General features: G+C 42.7%; 1 protein-coding gene across 6 annotated transcripts in view; it reads left to right on the forward strand.

The window, feature by feature from the left end:
- The window catches only part of LOC310681506 (catenin delta-2), a 248,418-nt gene that overhangs the window by 131,440 nt on the left and 97,128 nt on the right, over positions 1–19,850 (forward strand). For all 6 annotated transcript variants that reach the window (XM_083449350.1, XM_083449353.1, XM_083449352.1 and 3 more), the window contains 2 exons: positions 9,258–9,471; positions 17,387–17,570. In XM_083449350.1, coding sequence (XP_083305476.1) covers positions 9,258–9,471; positions 17,387–17,570 — 398 coding nt within the window. The remainder of the gene's footprint in view (positions 1–9,257; positions 9,472–17,386; positions 17,571–19,850) is intronic.

The raw sequence follows: 19,850 nt of genomic DNA on the forward strand, positions 1-19,850 counted from the left end.
CTCTTGCTTGGAAGGATTAAAGCCCTTCTTATTGATTATTTTGGCAGAGGACGTGCCATTTTACTTTCAGTCTTCAGTTAAGTTGCACAGAAACGAACAAACAGGAACGATGCCTCCCTTCGCGCTACCACATACCTATTTATAGAGATCCACTTCACAAAAAAATGAACTGAATGGAGGTAACCTGTTTGGGGCAGCATAGTTCATGTTTCCATGATTAAAACACAGTATATTAGATTTATTCACGGCAGATCTTTGTGTTGCTTCTTTTCTATCTTGCTTTAGAAACATGATTGCAGAGATCAAACCCTTATTATGGAATATTGTGGTGTCTGCTGTTAGCAATTAAGGAAGATTTTCTAGATTCTGCAAGTGACAACGCCAATTATTTTTATGCCCTTTTCATAAGTGCTACAATGCTGACGGACTTATAATGAAAGATCTTTGGGACGCACTGATAAGCTTTCACAGTTTCAGCGACTTTATTTAATCAGAGTTGGGAGACAGAGAGAGTAAGCAGCATGTGAACAAATGTCTCAGTAATTTTCCAGAAAACCATGCCTCTATGTTTCCGATTGATACTTTTACAGAATTACCATACCCACTATAGGTAATGTTAATTAGAGCTGCTAGCCCAAATATAGGCTTGCTGTGATGCAGTGAAAAAAAATAACCGATCTTTTGCCTGCACTGTTTTATGTATTTATTTATGCACATATTAATATTTACCTGCTCTACTCCCAACACCTTCACAGTTGTGTAGAACATGACATTGCCATAAAATGATAAAATACTAAGCACAAATAAAAGAATAAGCAAAACCTGAGCAGGAAAAAGCCAAAGCCACAGTAGCAAAATATTAAAACTGTAAAAAAAGGGGGAGGCATACAAGCAGTCTTCATTAACCCAGTTTGTACGATCATATCTTGATTTAATAAGCTAGGATATGAATGGGAGTTGTGCTTTTCACACAGTCCCCATTTCCTTCAGCACACTTCAGTACTGCTGTTCCAGATTCCAGTCACTCCTTTCCAGTCATTGTCGTCCCCCCTCATGGGTGGGCAAGTGGTTCCATCTCCCTCATGGGTGGGCAAGTGGTTCCATCTGGGCTGCATAATGGCTCTCACAGCCTGAACACCAGAAGTAGAGGGTATGATTCTGTGGTTAGCTAGTTGTTTCTTCTTTGCGTATTTGATGTGCACCTGTATTCCATACGATGAAATTTGGCTTCCTCTAGGTCAGCCTTTCTCAACCTGTGGGTCTCCAGATGTTGTTGGACTACAACTCCCATCACCCCTAGTTAGCAAGGCCAGAGCTCAGGGATGATGGGAGTTGCAGCCCAACAACATCTGGGGACCCACAGGTTGAGAACCGCTGCTCTAGGCAGAGCCGTATTGTTCTTTTAACCCTGATGTTAAGATATATTGTCACATTTGAACCTTTTTGCATTTTGTTATGTCTGATTCTTGTTGGTTCCTCATCAGAGGTCAAGTGAATCTGCTGAAATCCCCTGGTGTTATATTTGCTTCTCCAAACATTCTGAACTGATGCTACTGGTAACTTCACTTGTTCTGAAACTAATTTCAATATGGCTCCTGCCTTAGGTTTTTGTTCTTTGCTGGTATTCCCCAGAACAACTTCTTCCTGTCTACCATGCAACACATAGCAGGAATAAATCTTTTCACCTAGAGACTGTTGTGGTGACCAGCAGCAATTTTATTGTTGTTATTTTGTGGTTGCCAGCCTCCTCTATACCCTGGATCCAGCAAATGTTAAAATCTAATCCAGGGTGTCCCAAACTTGGGTCTCCAGCTGTTTATGGACTACAGTTCCAATCATCCCTGACCACTGATCCTGCTAGCTAGGAACGATGGGAATTGTAGTCCAAAAACAGATGGAGACCCAAGCTTGGGAAAGCCTGATCTAATCAAGCCAGGCTCGCTTCCTGATGAGGTAAGCAGTTGTTTGGGTGCTGGGCATTAAGAAAACAAAAGGAAGACAAAAGCCAGAGTTTGGGGGCTGTGATGTAAAGCACCTTTTGGGGTGTTAATGGTGTGAACCCCTCCAGCGTAGGTTCAGGTTCTATGCATGTGTGAATAAACCATATATCATAAAGACACCACAGTCTCTGCTGTGCCTCATTTCTGAAATGAAATGCAAACCCTGGGTAAGTGCCTGGAACTGCTGGAATCTCACACCACTCAAAGATTGGGGTGGCATGCAACGTTATGTTGCCTCTTACCCCATTCCAATCCGACACAAAAAGCAAAGCAGGGTGTAACAATTGCAGCTAGGCTTGCAAGTAAGGCCACCACCTCACATTTCTAGGCTAGCCATTTGTGGCACACTGAGGCTGCCTGAGAGTGGCTAACATCATTTTCTCATAGAACAAGCAAGCCTGCTCTTCTTCCAATCTTAAACAATCACACTTTTGTTCCTGATCTTCCTGCATTTTGACAGTTTTGCCCATGGGCTTGAGGGCTCTGGAAGCAGCATGGAGTAGTAAACTATTGGTGTTTTCAGATGGCAGCTTCCTTGTTGGAGGGGAAAAGGAGAAGTTTTAACAAACTGTCTCATTACAGAGAGGCATCTTAGCGTTGGAAAAAGAAAGCCCCTCTATGAGGTTCCTTTTGTTTCTTTCCCAGTTCACCCTCTTTTTGGCAGGAGTAGTGCTGATAAGGCATGCCTTGGACTATTTCACAGATGAAAATGTAAAGGTAAAGGGACCCCTGACCATTAGGTCCAGTTGCAGATGACTCTGGGGTTGCGGCGCTCATCTCGCTCTATACGCCGAGGGAGCTGGCATTTGTCCACAGACAGCTTCCGGGTCATGTGGGCAGCATGACTAAGCCACTTCTAGCGAACCAGAGCAATGCACGGAAATGCCGTTTACCTTCCCGCCGGAGCGGTACCAATTTATCTACTTGCACTTTGATGTGCTTTGGAACTGCTAGGTTGGCAGGAACAGGGACCGAGCAACAGGAGCTCACCCTGTCATGGGGTTTCGAACCGCCAACCTTCTGATCGGCAAGCCCTAGGCTCTGTGGTTTAGACCACTGTGCCACCCGCGTCCCGAAAATAGGAGTAGTCGTGTGGATTTCTAACACTTTGTTTTCCCATTAAAAATCCATGCCTGAGCTCCGCTGCACACCTTGTACGATACCAAGGGCTTTTCCCTGTGTTTATTTACACTTCAGTAGCAATTGCTACACCCCATTCTGAAACAGGACACGTTAGTAAATCATAACAGGATTTGCTTTTTTTAAAAGACAATGGCCTGAGGAATACTTTAATAATTATGAGAAGGTGGAAGGAAAATAATGCACCGGCATTTTGTGTGTCACCATTTGTGCTAGAATCAAGGTGCATTGGTCCCTGTACTCACAAAAATTAGCATTGAGTCTTGAAGGGGAGTTGTTTGAAATCTAAATAATTCTATAACATGTGTTTTTACATATCAGTATGTATTTATAGTGTGTTTTATTGTTTTTAAGAACAAGTACAAACAAAATAAAAAACCATAGAATACATAGAAAACTGCTGATTTGCCAGGGACGGGTCCATAAAATACGTGCTATCCCTGGTAAGAAGGGTAGTTGGAGCATATGATGAAATGCTATTCACATTGTTGCTTGAAGCAGCAACTGCAGGTAAAAAGTTGGCTTGTTGTAGCTAAACTTACCAGCAATGCAGTTTTTAGGATTAATCAACTCGGTCTTCAAGTGATTAACTGACGGGGGTCAATTTTCAGGCTGCTACTCAAAGCAGGTTTGTGTATTTGGGAGTGTGTTTTGGTCATAGAGCAGCCCATTTCAAATTGCTCACTAACCAAAGATAATAAACACTTGGGGGGAGTGTGGCGGCAGACTCCCCCATGAGCTTCCCATTCACTAACACTGGAATTGGCTCTTTGCCGAAGTTGGCTCTTTCCAAATTGCCATTTTTTAAAATTTATGTTTCTCATACTTAAAAAAAAAAAATTCAGAAGCACAAAAATTGAAAAGTGATGCTCTGTAACAGTGGTATATGTTCCTGCCCTTTCACTGTAGTGGTTAAAATGGTTGCATGGAACTACAAAGACTTTCAAGGCCTCTTAAGTTTCTAAATGGGGAAAATGCTAGAGCGAGTGACCTTGGAGCTTACTCAAAGACAGGTAACTGAGCATTAATGGAGGCAGTAGGCTTGCGGGCTGCTCAACCACTTACATACCTGGCTGTAATTCATTCTCAGGCAGTTAGGATGAGTAAGTGCCTCGGCTGGTACTTATCACAGGCAGTAAAAGGTGAAAGTGAGAAGGTGAATGCAATTTGTTTACCACTTGCAGTGTGAAATTATTCCTTTGCTTGCATAGGCATCTGCCATGTTGGGGAAGCATTGCTAAGAAGAAATTGGACATTTCTTTTGAATAAGGTCATAATACTAGTCTTAACAGTGTTCTCTCCCCTCTTTTCCCTCATCTGTCATCTTTCTCTATGTTATCTTTTGTTCAGTATGTTTCTCAGTAGATCCTTTTATTTAGAGTTTCCTTGCAGGCAGTGGGAGAGGTACTCACGAGCTGGAATCAGGCGTAGATATTGTTTTAAAATATCAAGTTGCTTTATAACTCTGCATGTAGAATCATAGAATCATAGAGTTGGAAGAGACCACAAGGGCCATCGAGTCCACATCGATGTGTGTAGGTCAGATCATGTCCTGGTTATATGTGCTATTTTAATCAGATCCTTGCCTCAAGTATGCTTTTGCATGTGGTTCACTCCCATCAGTACATGTCAGTCAATGTTTGGTTTAATTGCAAGAACGAACGCTGCTTTCTGTCTAAATAAAACTCTTGCCTGAAGATTGTTGGCTCTGCAGTATTGGAGCTGCATGGACGTGACACTTCTGTAACAGTGGCTAGGATATTGCTCCTTGTCTCCAGCTTTATGATCTGCAAAGGTCATCCAAGCAAAGGTTGAGAGAGTGCGCCTGAAAGAGGTTGCCAAAGCCCAAGACCTCAAAATGTGGCACACATACTTTTGCATATTATGCATTCTGGATCTACTTGATGCATAATAGCATAACTATTACTCTAAGTTACAGTGTGCATATTAACTATTCATACTGCAGTACCAGCCGAGACAAGTGGGACTGTGCATCTGCTGCCTATCTCCATGGGGTCTGTGCCTCCTTCACCTCTTCAATCCTTAGTGATGGTGGGCAATCAGCACTTATGTCCTTTCCCGGTTTCTGCTCAGTGCAGCAGTACAGCAAGCACTGACACAATAGATAATTGTGCCTTAGAATCATAGAATCATAGAGTTGGAAGAGACCACAAGGGCCATCGAGTCCAACCCCCTGCCAAGCAGGAAACACCATCAGAGCACTCCTGACATATGGTTGTCAAGCCTCTGCTTAAAGACCTCCAGAGAAGGAGACTCCACCACACTCCTTGGCAGCAAATTCCACTGTCAAACAGCTCTTACTGTCAGGAAGTTCTTCCTAATGTTTAGGTGGAATCTTCTTTCTTATAGTTTGGATCCATTGCTCCGTGTCCGCTTCTCTGGAGCAGCAGAAAACAACCTTTCTCCCTCCTCTATGTGACATCCTTTTATATATTTGAACATGGCTATCATATCACCCCTTAACCTCCTCTTCTCCAGGCTAAACATGCCCAGCTCCCTTAGCCGTTCCTCATAAGGCATCGTTTCCAGGCCTTTGCCCTCCTCTGGACACGTTCCAGTTTGTCAGTGTCCTTCTTGAACTGTGGTGCCCAGAACGAGACACAGTACTCCAGGTGAGGTCTGACCAGAGCAGAATACAGTGGCACTATTACTTCCTTTGATCTAGATGCTATACTCCTATTGATGCAGCCCAGCCTTGATGAGAAGGAAAATAATTCAGACTGAAATCCAAAGCCACAGCTCTGCAGAGCTACTTCCAGAGCCGGGCCATTCCTGGTGGCAGAAGATGGAGCAGGCAGATCAGGGCCAATCACCCAGGTCAGGTGTGACTGGCTATGAGAGCAACGCAAGGTCTTGTGGATCCCAGGCCAGATCCACTCCCTTCCTCCCTTGGGATGCCTCATTTGGGGGCAAGGATACCTGCCACCAGTGGACCTTCTGTCATCAGCAATGGGGAGCCCAGCAGAAAAAGACCTCCATGCAGTCCACCCCATCTGCCCCAAATGGGGAGTTTGAATTGCAGTCTAATCCGTTGGTGGAACAAGTTAAAGTCTTTAAATATCTCAGCCTTATTTTTCAGTCAAGAGGGTAATGGGGAGCGCATCAGAAATATGCAAAGGAAACAGCGTCTGAAAGCCAAAATTCTGACACGCTTTTTTCCACACAAAAGGTGGCAATCACATGCCATCGGCACTTGAAGTGTTTAAAGCTAACACAGTTATTATATGGGGCTCAGATTTGGACAGGATTTACAGAAGCTGTTCAAGTTCCTAAGGCAAAAAATAATAATTCTGTTCCATCCTGTGTTCCAAATGCTTCATTGCACTTGGAGGCTAATCTCCCCTCTGTTGAATTACAGATTTGGTGTAGGACATTTAATTATTGCTGTCTGAGGGCTCTTCCTCGTTTCTGTTTGCCCTGTGTTTTCTTCCGTTTGTCCCGAGATTTCTAGGCAATCTGTAGAAAACCCAGTTGACATTTGTTCCAATTCAGTGGCAAGCAGCGGGTTTTCCTGGGGGAAGCGGTGGCACAAAAGAAAAAACCTCTCAGGTCTGTGCCTGGAAATCACAGGAGAAACGGGAGTGTGGATGAGCCCCAAATACTTCTCATTTACTCGGCAATAAGTAAGATTCAATCACCTGTACTCTAGTCACAAAAGCAGTTCTAGCAAGTTAGGGGAAACAATACCCTAAACCCATTTCCCTGATGTGCTCGTTTTGTGTATGATGGGAATGTTTAATCTGGGAGAGTATTCAAAATGTGATCCACCAATTGCAGTCTAAAGAGCTACAGCCCAGCAAGAGGGAGAAAGTGTAGGATTGCAGCTGTGAAGGAAAGAGCTTCTATTTGCATTCTGGTCAGATTAGCACCCAGGTGCTGTTTGTTTGTTTGTTTGTTTGTTTGTTTGTCTTGTTTTGTTTTTACATAACTTGGTCCCAACTTTGAGCTTGTTAGTTGTGCTTCAAGCTTCAGCTTTGGACAGCTGTGTGAAAAAATAATAATAATATTATGACATTATCACAAACGCCTACATAAGAACACTACACTGTTAATCTTAATTATTAATTGACTTTAGTACTTAGTGAAGCATATCCATGATGCACAGTGCTAATTAACATCAGTGGAGTATTAACCAGAAAATCTGCTTCAGTGGGGGTGGAGTTCCAGATTAAACCTCTCTGCACCTAAGCTTTGCTCCCCTAGTTATTTCAAATAGCTTCCTCCTCCCTGTCCCTCTCCAATTTACAGATGGATAGGGAGCCTTGAACAAAATAACTATCTCCTCTACATGTTTCCATAATTTTTGCATCTTCCTCTTTAACACAGGGTGAATGTAAACAACTGTCATGGACCCCTTGGTTCCATAAGGTTCAGGTATGAGATGGCAGCCCCAGACAGATGGAGTAGGAAGGAAGATGGAGAAGATGGTGGGGCAAATAGAAGGCAGGCACTTGGGGATCGAGGATGCAGGTCCTTCACTTGGAACTAGAAATTAAGAGAGGTGGAAGCCCTGTGGAGCACAGAGACCCATTAGCTGGACAGGGGGCTCTGACCAACCAGAGGACGGAGAAGTTGGAGGGGCAGGACATAGTCTTGTTTCTGCATGCTCAGCATTGCCTTCAGAGGTGGGATCAGCTGCACTCACCAAAAAGGAGCCCTTAGGTTTTCACGTGCAGCAAACTTGTAGGGTGAGAGAGTGTCATGAATGAGCCCTCCCTGCCTCAACTTTAAAAGCTTGATGACGGGCGAGTCAACTTTGGGGGGCATCTTTGTAGCAGCTTCCACTTGGTTAGGTATCTCTTGCCTTGCTCGTAACGCTGAAACCTTGACTGGGGCTCCTTGACTGGGGCTGAAACCTTGACTGGGGTTCGAAGCGCTAGCACCGAAGATGCTTTCTGCATTCCCTGCTTTCAGCTTTGCTCCTTTTGGGGGACTTTGGCTGCCTTTCCTTCTGTGATAGGAACCTGACAGCAACCAACGTGTCCTCTGTAGAAGTTTGCCCTTTTAACACTGCCTTTAAGTGCAGCAGTATAGAGTGTTTTGTCGCTTCTTCTCGATGGTGGGCTCATTTCATTTCGTGGATTCGTATCCTGCTTTTCCACTGAAGTCATCAAAGTGGCTTATAGTATTTTTTAAAATGTTGTCAATCCTTTTTAAGCCATTTGCTCACAACAAAACAATACCCGCCCACCCAGAGGAGGAAAAGCTGCCTGCCCTTGTATCCATGGAGTGGTACCCATCTCCCTCCCCTGAAGTCTGCACCGCAATACAATTGGTGTTGTTTGTCTGGCAGCGGAGAGTCTGCTGTCTTCTTGAAAGTTTTCTCACATTGATAATGATGTCCGCATAAGTTTCCAGATATACAGATATTTCAAAAGACCACATTTTTCTGCCTAGTTCCATAGCAAGTGGGAATGATAGCATGTCTTGTAGATTGTCAACTCACCAATTTCCTTGTAACTCCTGCAGATACCGAGTATTTATTGATACCTTTCTCTGGGCAATCTAGAAAGTGCTATAGCTGAATTATACAGTGTTGATACATAATTAGTGGGAGCAGTTAGAAACTGGTGTTCCAGTCATTGTTCTGGGCAATAATTCTGATGACAGCTGTCACCATACACCATGAAATCAATTCGTAAGTGCAGGTGGTGCCTCATGTCCCTGAAGGTGGCTTATTTTGTTCCCTCCAAGTGGTGGTGGGAGGAATTTCTCTTCCATCACCTGTACAGCTGCTTTGATTGGAATTTCATCATCATCATCAAACCTTTTATTGGCATCACATACAAACATCCATAGCAAATCAATACAGACTTACCGCCTTCCCAGTGACACAAAAACATTTGTCGAATGAAAGAGGCATGTTGGGATACGCTAATCTCAGCCATCCTAACGAAAGATCATTTGATTGGAATTTTATTCTTCCCATATCAAGAGCTTTTATTTCCCATAGTTCCTTTGAAAGCAAATAAAGCGGTCTAATGTGCACATGTGCTCTGTCCTTTCTAACGGCTTTCTAAAAACTATTGATACCTTAAAACTCTCATTGACTATCAGCCACTGATTTTGAATTTAATTTGAACATTAATGTTGCAGATAAGAAGACAAGGAGGAATACAGTTACTGGTGGACCTATTGGACCATCGAATGACAGAAGTCCACCGTAGTGCCTGTGGAGCGCTGAGGAATTTGGTGTATGGGAAAGCCAACGACGACAACAAAATTGCTTTGAAAAACTGTGGGGGTATTCCAGCACTAGTACGATTACTGCGCAAGACTACAGATTTGGAAATCAGAGAACTAGTCACAGGTTTGACTATTTTTTTCATTTATTGTACTGTATGCTAAGGATTAGCAGTGTGCTTCTGCATTTGCTTAGCTGAGGAAGACATTTCAATGAGCTTAAGCGGACCTAAGTTTCCTGGTGGATTGTGGCGAAGTTATTTTAAGAATGTACTTGTGAGAAATGGCTAAGGGCAATCTTGTGCTTGCAAACATGTATATCATATACATATATTCATTAGGAAGCCAGGTTTCTTGTCAGGTATAATTTCAGTGGCAGATGCAGGACAGGTACTGGGCAATGTGTGGAAAAGCAAGTGGTACAACTGTGCGTTGTTTCGGCCGCAATTTTTTTCCACGCTCCTGCTGTTTCTAATGAGTTACTGAATTGAAAACTATAGGCAGGCTGGGTGGGACAGAATTAAACTCTCTCAAAACATGTTATGTGGTGGTTGGGTTTGTTTGTTTGTTTTTTAACATTCTACTTTAAGACTTTCCGGACCCTTTTTTTTAATGATTTAAGCCTCTTTTAAGACCTCTGTCCCAAGAAAATAATCATGAGTTGCTCACATTTTTTCCTCACTGCAGGCTATGTGACTCATGGTTATGGAGTCTAAATGCAGAATTTTAAACATACGTACATTGAATTCCATGTCTTAATCATCCGGCCTTTCATCTCTTACCTGTTGGGCAGAATTAATTAGATTCTTCTTGTCGTAAGGATGCTGTGCCTACATGGTGTTCAGGAGCTGGTTCCTAATGAGTGACAGAATTACAGGCAGACCCAGTAAAGTGAAAACTGGTAGTTCATTGTCAACGTACTGCTTCAGTGCTTGGTTGTTTTATCTGCCCCCTGCCTTCAGGGAGTAATATGCAAGCTTACTATGAACAAATGAGGAGCAAGCTGGTAATCATCTTAATCAACTACATCCAACTTGCACAGTGGATATCTGCTGATGTGAGAGATGAGTTCCCTTTACCCTTTTTCCTTTTTTTAAAAAGGGCATTTTTTTATGTCCTTCCCTCTCAGTATATGTTGTATTCTTGAAACATACTGAACTAATGCAGAAAAAAAATCCCAGCTAATAAGGTTTTAAACTAGTTGCTTTTAAATTGTATTATGCATTCGTTGACATTCTTTCACAGAATGAGGCAGAGTATACAATAGTTAGTGGCTGAAGCATAAATAACATGGCCCTATATTAGCAAACTGTGCAAAACAAGCTTCATTGTCCCAGCCTGTGAGTCTGGGTGAAACCGCCTCAGCTCTCAAGGTGAGAGCTGAGGCGATTTCACCCGGTATCTCGTGGGGAAAGGCCAATTCCCCCCCCCCCCAACATCACGGTATATCGCCAAACCACAATGTTTAGCTGGCAATACATGGCAACGTTGAAAAGCTGCTGTTGCCCAGTCCTAATCAGCAGTCGGTGCACAGAAGAAAAATAACTCATAATTTCGTGACGTTTCTGCTTCAGGTGTGCTTAACCTTTTCAAAAAGCAAACTAACAAATAGTTCCATGTAGGTGACATATCTGTGGTCTAAGCCAGGTGTGAAGAACTTCTGGCCCTCCAGCATCTTGCTAGGGTTTTCCAATCCTACAACTCCCATCACCCCTGGCTCTTACCGTGCTTGCTAGGGCTGATGGGAGTTGTAGTTCAGCAACATCTGGAGGGGTGAAGGTTCCTCAGTCTTGTTCTCAAGTAGGGAGCACCTCTGCTTGTGGAACTTGCATGTGGCCAAGCTTGTGGAGGCGTCTTAATGGGTGACTCCATGTAATCAAGTAATACAGTCCGCTTAATGTTTGAGTATTTTACAAATACCTCACAAAATACAGCAAATAGTTTATAGAGCTCAGGTTACCCATTTCCTCTCCAGCCCACAAAACTTTGATTTTTCTGTGAATTTACATGTCTAAGCAAGGTTATGGCAATTACACCATCATTAAAAGGTTTCTAATTAACATAAACAAGCATGAAGACTATTCGGCTCAGAATAATTAGTGCGGATAGAAAGCACATCTGAGACGTGGAGCATCAGGCCTCCCCTGACAAACCTGTAGCCAGGTGGCCTTTGTCCAGCATTTCCCCTCTCTTGGATCAAAGAGTGAGGGGAGTGGCAAATTGAATAATCCAGGCAGAGGCTACCAGAGAAAATGGCAAAAGCAGCAATGGATGGCTGAGACTTGTCACTCCTCTTAATGTCATGAATGAATGAATCTTTATTTGCCTCAGCCTTCGGCCATAGCAATAAAACAACAATACGATATGCAAAGAATAGAAATAAAAAGTCAATTGTGCAAAATACATTTTAGGGTTTTGAATGTTATGAGATTAAAGAAGCCAGTTTGAAATCCACTTTCTGCGAGCATTCATGCACCTTGATTTACCAATAGTGAGAAATAGTTCCTATTCATCTGGCTGCCAACATTTAATATTCTATTTACATCTGGGATGTAAGAAAATGCCTTATGCCAAGACAGACCATTGGTCTTTCTAGCTCAAACGCAAACGCAAATCCCACGTGTGCTTTATAGCCACACTTGTGGTTTGAGAGCCACTGGTTTAGAAAGCCTCAATAAAGAACAGCATGTTTAGGGAAACTTTTAATGTTTCATAGATTACTGTATTTTAATATTCTGTTGGGAGTTGCTCAGAGTGGCTGGGGAAACCCAGCCAGATGGGCGGGGTATAAATAAATTATTATTATTATTATTATTATTATTATTAGTGTTTATTCCATTTGTAGAATGGAAGACAAGAAAATGTAGTTTGCCTTTCCCTCACAACACCCTGAAGCTGAGAGACAGCAGTGGGCTAAAATACTACTCAGTGAGTCTCTTGGCTACTCATTTAGCTCTTTCCTAAACAGGTCAAGTATTTTGCAATCACTTGGTTAAGTTCTTGCAAAAGCTCAAACCTTGTTAAATCACTCACAAAAGACCTGGCAGCGTTCACTGGTCTATACCTGCTCTTCCAATGGGAAAGAAAGCTTACCTTTGGCATGTAAGCTTGATTCTTCCTGCAAGTGGACTGGTCCAAGCAGCCCTACTGGGAAAATTACACTATTTGTGTTCGTTTCTACTGGGGAAATTGCCTTCTGACACTTAGCTTATGTTAGTACCCTTACTTGATTTCTCACCCCATATCTACTCATTACAAACAGAGACATCTTACATTCGGAGCAGAGACTGGCTTCTTCTCTGTTCCAAACTATTCCCTTCCAGGTTGCTGTTTCTGAGTTTTCCAAATGCAGCTTCAACAGGGAGCTGTAAATCGGGTGTAGTGGGTGAGGGAGGGCAGCAGTTTTGTGTGTAATTTGTTAGCATTTCTCAAAATAATAATAATAATAATAATAATAATAATAATAATAATAATAATAATAAATTTAAAAATGTGTTATTTTGTTAGAGTAAAATGTGACTTAAAATTTTGTTTTGACACCCAAGAAGATTGGAAGAAAACCCACACAGAGCAGTGACTCTCGCAGAGGTTAAATGGGTAACCTCCTCTGAGGGATGCTGCATTGTCTGCGACTGAATGTTCAGTTGCTCCTGTTGCAGACATTCTGCAGAACTGCCTGCCCCACAGGAGGCACACAGAATCTCACTGGGATTAATCAATGTTGTTGCTTTTTCCTACCAGCATACTTCTAGTTATCGCAAATCACAGTCCTGTGTCCAGCATCCAATCTGAAAGAGGCTGTTCTGCCCACGCTGTCTTGCAGGCAGTTTCACTTTGTAACATATCGGAACCCACTAGGGGGAAAAGTGCTCAGAGCAAACTTTAAAACTCCTTTGTGGAGAATAAAACCCAAACATGGAAAGAAGGGAGGTCAGCATATAATGGTTGTGCTGTCGAGGTAGAGCTCCTACTTATTGTTGAGGAACATGATTTAGGGGTACAACGCTTTCTGCATCTGAAATTTAAAATTAAGAAGTCATTGTTTACAAGATGGTTGAAACTTTGTTTTTTTAAGAAAGGGGGAAATGACAGCATCTATCCTCTTCAAACAAGGCATGCTGATTGCTAATCATTGCCTGTGGGGGCAAGGGGGGGGGAGGAGAGAACAAGCTCTGAGAAATCTAGAGTGACTTCAGTTTGTTAATCAAATGGTTTTTCTTGCTGTTTCTCATTCCTCATTTTCTTCAGCTTCAACACTTCCCTTGCCACAAACTGGAATAAAATGCAAAGCATTTTAAATAGCATAGGATTTTGCATGGTGACATAGCATGTTGTATTTGCATTCCTATGCATAACTGACTAGCAGAAATCACAAGATGTAGCTGACTAGCACACAGTTAGGTAGAAGGCTAGGCTAGGAATATTCACCATTATTGTCTAGTTCTGTGTGTGCAATAAATAGATAGATAGATAGATTGATAGATGATAGATAGATGATAGATAGATAGATAGATGGATAGATGATAGATAGATGATAGATGATAGATAGATAGATAGATGATAGATGATAGATAGATAGATAGATAGATAGATAGATAGATAGATGATATATATTTTGGTGAGTATAGAGAAGCAATCAGTGATGTGCGGTTTGCCAACTCCTTTACTTTTTTGAGAAGCACACTATAGAGCAGGCATGGCCAAACTTGGCCCTCCAGCTGTTTTGGGACTACAATTCCCATCATCCCTGACCACTGGTCCTGTTAGCTTGTGTTCATGGGAGTTGTAGTCCCAAAACAACTGGAGAGCCAAGTTTGGCCATGCTTGCTATAGAGGAAAGGGAATGGGCATCATCTTTCTCTCATGACCTACTACTGTGTTCTAAATTTAAATACGAGACACAGCTAGTAGTACTTCTTGTCTCATAACGAGGAAACTGCCACTGCTTTTAACTGTGAGGTATTGTAAATGAGCATGGCAGAAGAAAATGTCGCCTTGGAAAGTTTTCCCTCTTCATTTCTCTGCTTTCTCAGTGAGAAATTCAGTACTACCTATGCATCTTCTGAGATGTCAGGGGAAAACAAAATGTGAAAGTATTACTCCCCCCAATGCTCATTTCTTTCACATCCTTCCAATCAAAATCCGTTGAATTGGGAGCCATAGGAAAATACAAATCCCATGAGACCCAGTAGGGATGGTAAAGCATTTCTCCATTTACGGTGGACCAGAGACCTTCAAAGGCTCTCTTGGCCCTATCAGTGAGCCATCTCCTTCAAATCTCCTCAAGGGGCTTAGCTTCGAAGGGGTGGGAAAACTGGCAGGGAGCAATAAGAGCAAGACCACATTAGGACTAAGGCCTGACTTCGAAGAGACTTGGGCCCAGTTCATAACTGGGGGCAGGGAGGCTGAATTTGCCAAATTCCTAGTTCTGAGTTCATTTGTAGCAATTGCAAATGTGGCTGAAATTTCTGCACACTGCTACAGCCGCATTTCCTTATCCAAACCGATTGTTCATTCAGTTAAAACTCTCAGAATGAAAAGAAAGGTCACCAGGGTGGGGGTGGGGAATATAAAAGGCAGCATATTCCTCAAGGAGGGTATTTGTGCAGTTAAGATGATGTAATGTTTTCATCAGTCCCATTTGCCGAGTGCCTTTTCGTAAAGTATTTTGACATTTAGTGTAGGATGGTTATTCAGATTCGCTTAAACAGAATTATGGTTGAATGGAGGGTATCTCCTATGCCGGATTTTTAATCACTTAATCAACTTAATAAGTTTCTGCAAAAGTGCCCTTGACATTAGCTTAGTTACTGAAGTGCATAAACACAGATGTGTAATTTTTACTGCAACATCAACGGTGGCACAGCTATTTATAGTAGCCTCAAACTTTTAAGGCCTAAAGGCTTTCATACGGAAAGAACACAGTGTGTAAGAGGAATTGTTTTAAATTCTGATAGCTCCATTAGATGTTTCATTACTTGTTCGTAAGCACCGGCAGCGTGTAAGCAACTACAATGCCGTCGCTGGTCAGAAAACATGATCCGACTACGGCACGGGAGGCTGCAGCGGCAAATCAGGCAGATGAGCTCACACAAATCCTTAGGGTGGAGGTACCACAATATGTTCTGTTACTGCTTTCATAGACATTATTTAAGTGGCAAAATTACTATCATTATGGTGAGCAAGGTGTTTTGGAAGGAGAGCCTATTTGTTGCAGCAGACCCACCTGAGAAGTGTATATATGAGAGAAAAAGAACGACGTCTTGTTGGGGGAAGAATGGGCCATCTTGCATCAGGCGTGGCGGAAAGGCTCACTACTACCACATAGTGCTGCGTTTAAGTGCAGCATGTTATTTTCCTCCCTAGGTAGTATTCACTTATATGAGGAAAAGTAAGTAGGAAGAGCATGGCTGGGAATGGGGGCTTAAGCTGCCCTTGGTGAATGCAGGACCCGGTTTCAGGGACACGTTCTGCATGAAGAAAAGGATCTTTGTATTTTAGCTCTTAGTACACACATGTGCTGAGCACATGTTCTGCATTCAAAATCATCTCCAGGTTGATAGCTGGGAAAGAATACTGTGTCAGAAACCCTTGAGAACCCCCACCAATCCGAATAGACCATACAGGCCTGGATAGACCATTGATCTGACTTCGTATAAGGCATCTCTGAAAAGTTGGATTCAAGTAAACTGTATTTAAAGATACAGGACTTCTGTTAAGTCCATATTCATGACCAAGCTTCTATTAGAATTCATCTAGACAAATTGTAAATTTTAAAAGTTCACCTTTGATTACTTAAGAATGCAAAACACCTCCCTGTAAACAAATTTCCATGCTGAAACACTTGGAAAACCCTGAGATAAACATGTATGTTGGTTTGTTTGTTTGTTGTTTGCTTGCTTGCTTGTGGCTTTTTTAAAAGCAAACTTTCAGCACACAATTTTGTAGTGGAATATGAGGAACATATTCTTATGCACTCCTTACTTATCATGTTTATGTATTTGGCATTGGCAGCTGAATAGTAAACTCGCCCGAACTCTCTTCCAAAGATAAACAGATACAGAGAGCTGGAACTGACATTTTAAATTTGGAATTATGTTTCTGAGGGTGTGCATGGTTTTTCCCCCTGCCTAGGGTTGTGTGTGATCTTAATTCTTTGAGAAAGGGCGACCTCCATCATTTCTGTGAAAAGATGACATCAGCAGAATTACTCCAGAGGGAGTCTTTCCTGCTTAAGTCCCCCTCAGCTGGTGATCCTAAATACAACTGTTTGACAATAACCTGTGGCAAAATACATTTCACAGCCTTGCCCGATTCTTCTAAGTGTGAAATATATTCTTTAAGTGTTCTTTTATCGTTATTGTTATTCCCTGTTTTGCATGTGATAACGTGAGATCGCAGAATTTATAGTTCTAAGGCACCTTGAACACTCCCTGGGTGTAAAGGCAGCAAAAGAATGAATTGAATTACAATTAATTAATTTAGCTACAAAAGTAGTTGGCAAAAGGAATAGCAAAAGCAGTGTAAGCAGGATTTGGGTCTGATGTGGCCTGTTCTCGCCCATCCCATAGCAGAGTCCACCCCTGGAAAAAAATATCTGCACTAGCCTGTGCTGTCAAGGAGCTCCGTGTCCTCTGCTTGTTCAAATTATTGTAGCACCTGCACATTTTCCATTAGTTGAGCCTCCTCAAACAGTATACAGCACAGTACCCTTGCCTGAATGGGAGACTGCTGGCTGCACTCCCCTCAGTTTCTGTGGCAGAAGAATAGGTCATTGAATACAACAAGCTACATTCTAATGATGATTCGGGGGGGGGGGTTATAGCCACAGTACATTAATGGAACCTCCACTGTTCCTGGTGGGTGGGGAGCAAACAGCAGAGGTGGGCCTGTTGTTTACATGGCCTGCTTGTGGGCTTTCTGGAAGCACCTGGTTCCTTTTATGTTCTTAGGATGATTGTGTTGATTTACTTGTGTGTGGTAGCATTTCTTTCTGTTAAGTAACGTCAACAATTGTTTATTTGATTGATAATTGCTTTTAGGAGTTCTCTGGAATCTGTCATCTTGTGATGCACTAAAAATGCCAATTATCCAGGATGCCCTTGCAGTGTTGACCAATGCAGTGATCATTCCTCATTCAGGATGGGAAAACTCCCCACTCCAGGATGACCACAAAATACAGCTTCATTCATCACAGGTGCTGCGCAATGCCACTGGGTGCCTAAGGTGAGTTCTGATAACTTAAGCATTGGATATGTTCTTATGCTGAATTCTCTCTTCTTCCCTTAGCCTCCCAGGGACATTGGGTGGTATCCAAGTAAGTCATACTCAGAGTAGACCCGCCTTACTTAACGGACTTAAGTTAGTCATAGTCTGAGTACGACTTAGTCGGCTACACCCATAGAACCAATATTATCACTTCAGTCTTCCATCCATTCCACAAAAGTCTGTAGCATTTTTACTCATTGGCTCTTTTGTTGAAATGTCATAGAATCATTGAATTGTAGAGTTTGTGCCATAACCAAGTATTTAGAGGTGCTCTGAACCAAGAGCTGTAGTATGTGGTGCTGATGGTTTTCTACTGTGGGTCTACAGTGAGTACAACCTGCGGGTACAACAGTGGGCACAACTTGCGGAGCACAAAACCCAACGATTGAATTATCCTATTCCCCACGCTCTTGCCATGGAATGGAGAAGCCTCAAAAGTGCCTGACAGACCACCATCCATGGCTGATGGGTGGGGTTGTGTTTGACCAAGTAGGTTTTAAAAAAAACAAAACCTGCACAGGCCTGTGGGTTAAAATTACTGTCATTTGCTTAAAAATTCCTGTTATGTATCTGAATTTGGGTGCAAATCAACTTCAATGTTTGCACAAGAAAAGAACAGGTGTGTATAAGATCTGGTGTATAAGCAGTTAAAATATTATGAACGAGTGACATTTTAGTGTAATCACGTCAATATGTTTTATGCGTAGTGATTCGTAAATGGAATCAGGTAGATGAATAACAAAACTGAGATTGCAAACTTAATTCAGGGTGAAGCCTTTAATCTTGTTCTCACAAACAGGTTGGATGAGAGATCTCGGTTAGATTGCTACCTCCCCATGATTTTGGCTAGATAATCCGTGCAACTTCATCCAGTGGGCAGGCGACTGGGAGCGAAGGGCAGCAGAGCAGTAGATTACTTTAGATTTACTCCTCAGCATTACAAATATATCTTGTGCTAGTGTTTGTCTTTTTATAATTGATGAATGTGAAGTTCGTATGGCAAAAAGATAAGTATCACAAAGGCAGGGTGCTGGACAATGACCTGGCTCACTCATAACGTTGAACCATGGTTAGAATGAACTGGAGCTTAGTGGAAGCACAAAGCATGCAAGTTCACACTCGTGCACAGCTCATGGTTTTTTTGGAGAGGAACAAACCACAAGCCTTGGGTTCACATGTCACAGTAAACCAGACTGTTTCCCAGCAGTGTAGAAGTCAGGTGGGAGGAGCAAAAGGCCTGTGTTGACACGAAACTCTAGTTTATTTTAATTATGGTTTAATGTGGCATGCAAACCAGGCCAATAACTTCAGTACCTTGAGTATTGGTCCTCTGCTGAAATATGACTTTCCAACCAGTTGTCATCCTGCATCCAACATGTTGCTATTGTATTGAGTTAAAAGCATTGTTGAGGTTTCCACATACCTGCATGCTATTGGTTTTTCCTGGCAATTTAACTGGGGTTCACATGTTCCCTTGGGGAAGGGCCACAGCTCAATGGTAGAGCATCTGCCTTGCATGCAGAAGGTCGCAAGTTCAATCCCAGGTAGGGCTGGGAAAGAACCCTGCCTTAAACCCTGGAGTGCTGCTGCCAATCAAGTGCTGCCAGTACTGAGCCAGATGGTTCAATGGTCTGATTTGGTGTAAGGCAGATTTCTATATTCATTCCTCCCTCCCTCCCTTCCTCCCTCTCAGGTTGTTCATATCTTCTTCAGACCTGGTATCTAGGATATGTGTCCTGATCTGGTGGGAATGGCTACCTTTTGTATTGATGCATTTTAAAAATGTAGACCTTACCTAGTAAGGTAAAGGGACCCCTGACCATTAGGTCCAGTCGTGGCCGACTCTGGGGTTGTGGCGCTCATCTCGCTTTATTGGCCGAGGGAGCCGGCATTCGGCTTCCGGGTCATGTGGCCAGCATGACCAAACCACTTCTGGCGAACCAGAGCAGCGCACGGAAATGCCGTTTACCTTCCCGCCGGAGCGGTACCTATTTATCTACTTGCACTTTGACGTGCTTTCGAACTGCTAGGTTGGCAGGAGCTGGGACGGAGCAACGGGAGCTCATCCCATTGCGGGGATTCAAACCGCCGACCTTCTGATCGGCAAGTCCTAAGCTCTGTGGTTTAACCCACAGTACCACCCGCGTCACTAGACCTTACAAAAATATCAGATCTAATTTTATGCAAAGGCAACAAAATGTAATCTCTAATACTGGTTACAGTCATATGTGGAACTTT

The sequence above is a fragment of the Podarcis tiliguerta genome (genome assembly GCF_965153285.1).
Source record: "Podarcis tiliguerta genome assembly, chromosome: 7".
In the NCBI taxonomy this organism is placed as follows: Eukaryota; Metazoa; Chordata; class Lepidosauria; order Squamata; family Lacertidae; genus Podarcis; species Podarcis tiliguerta.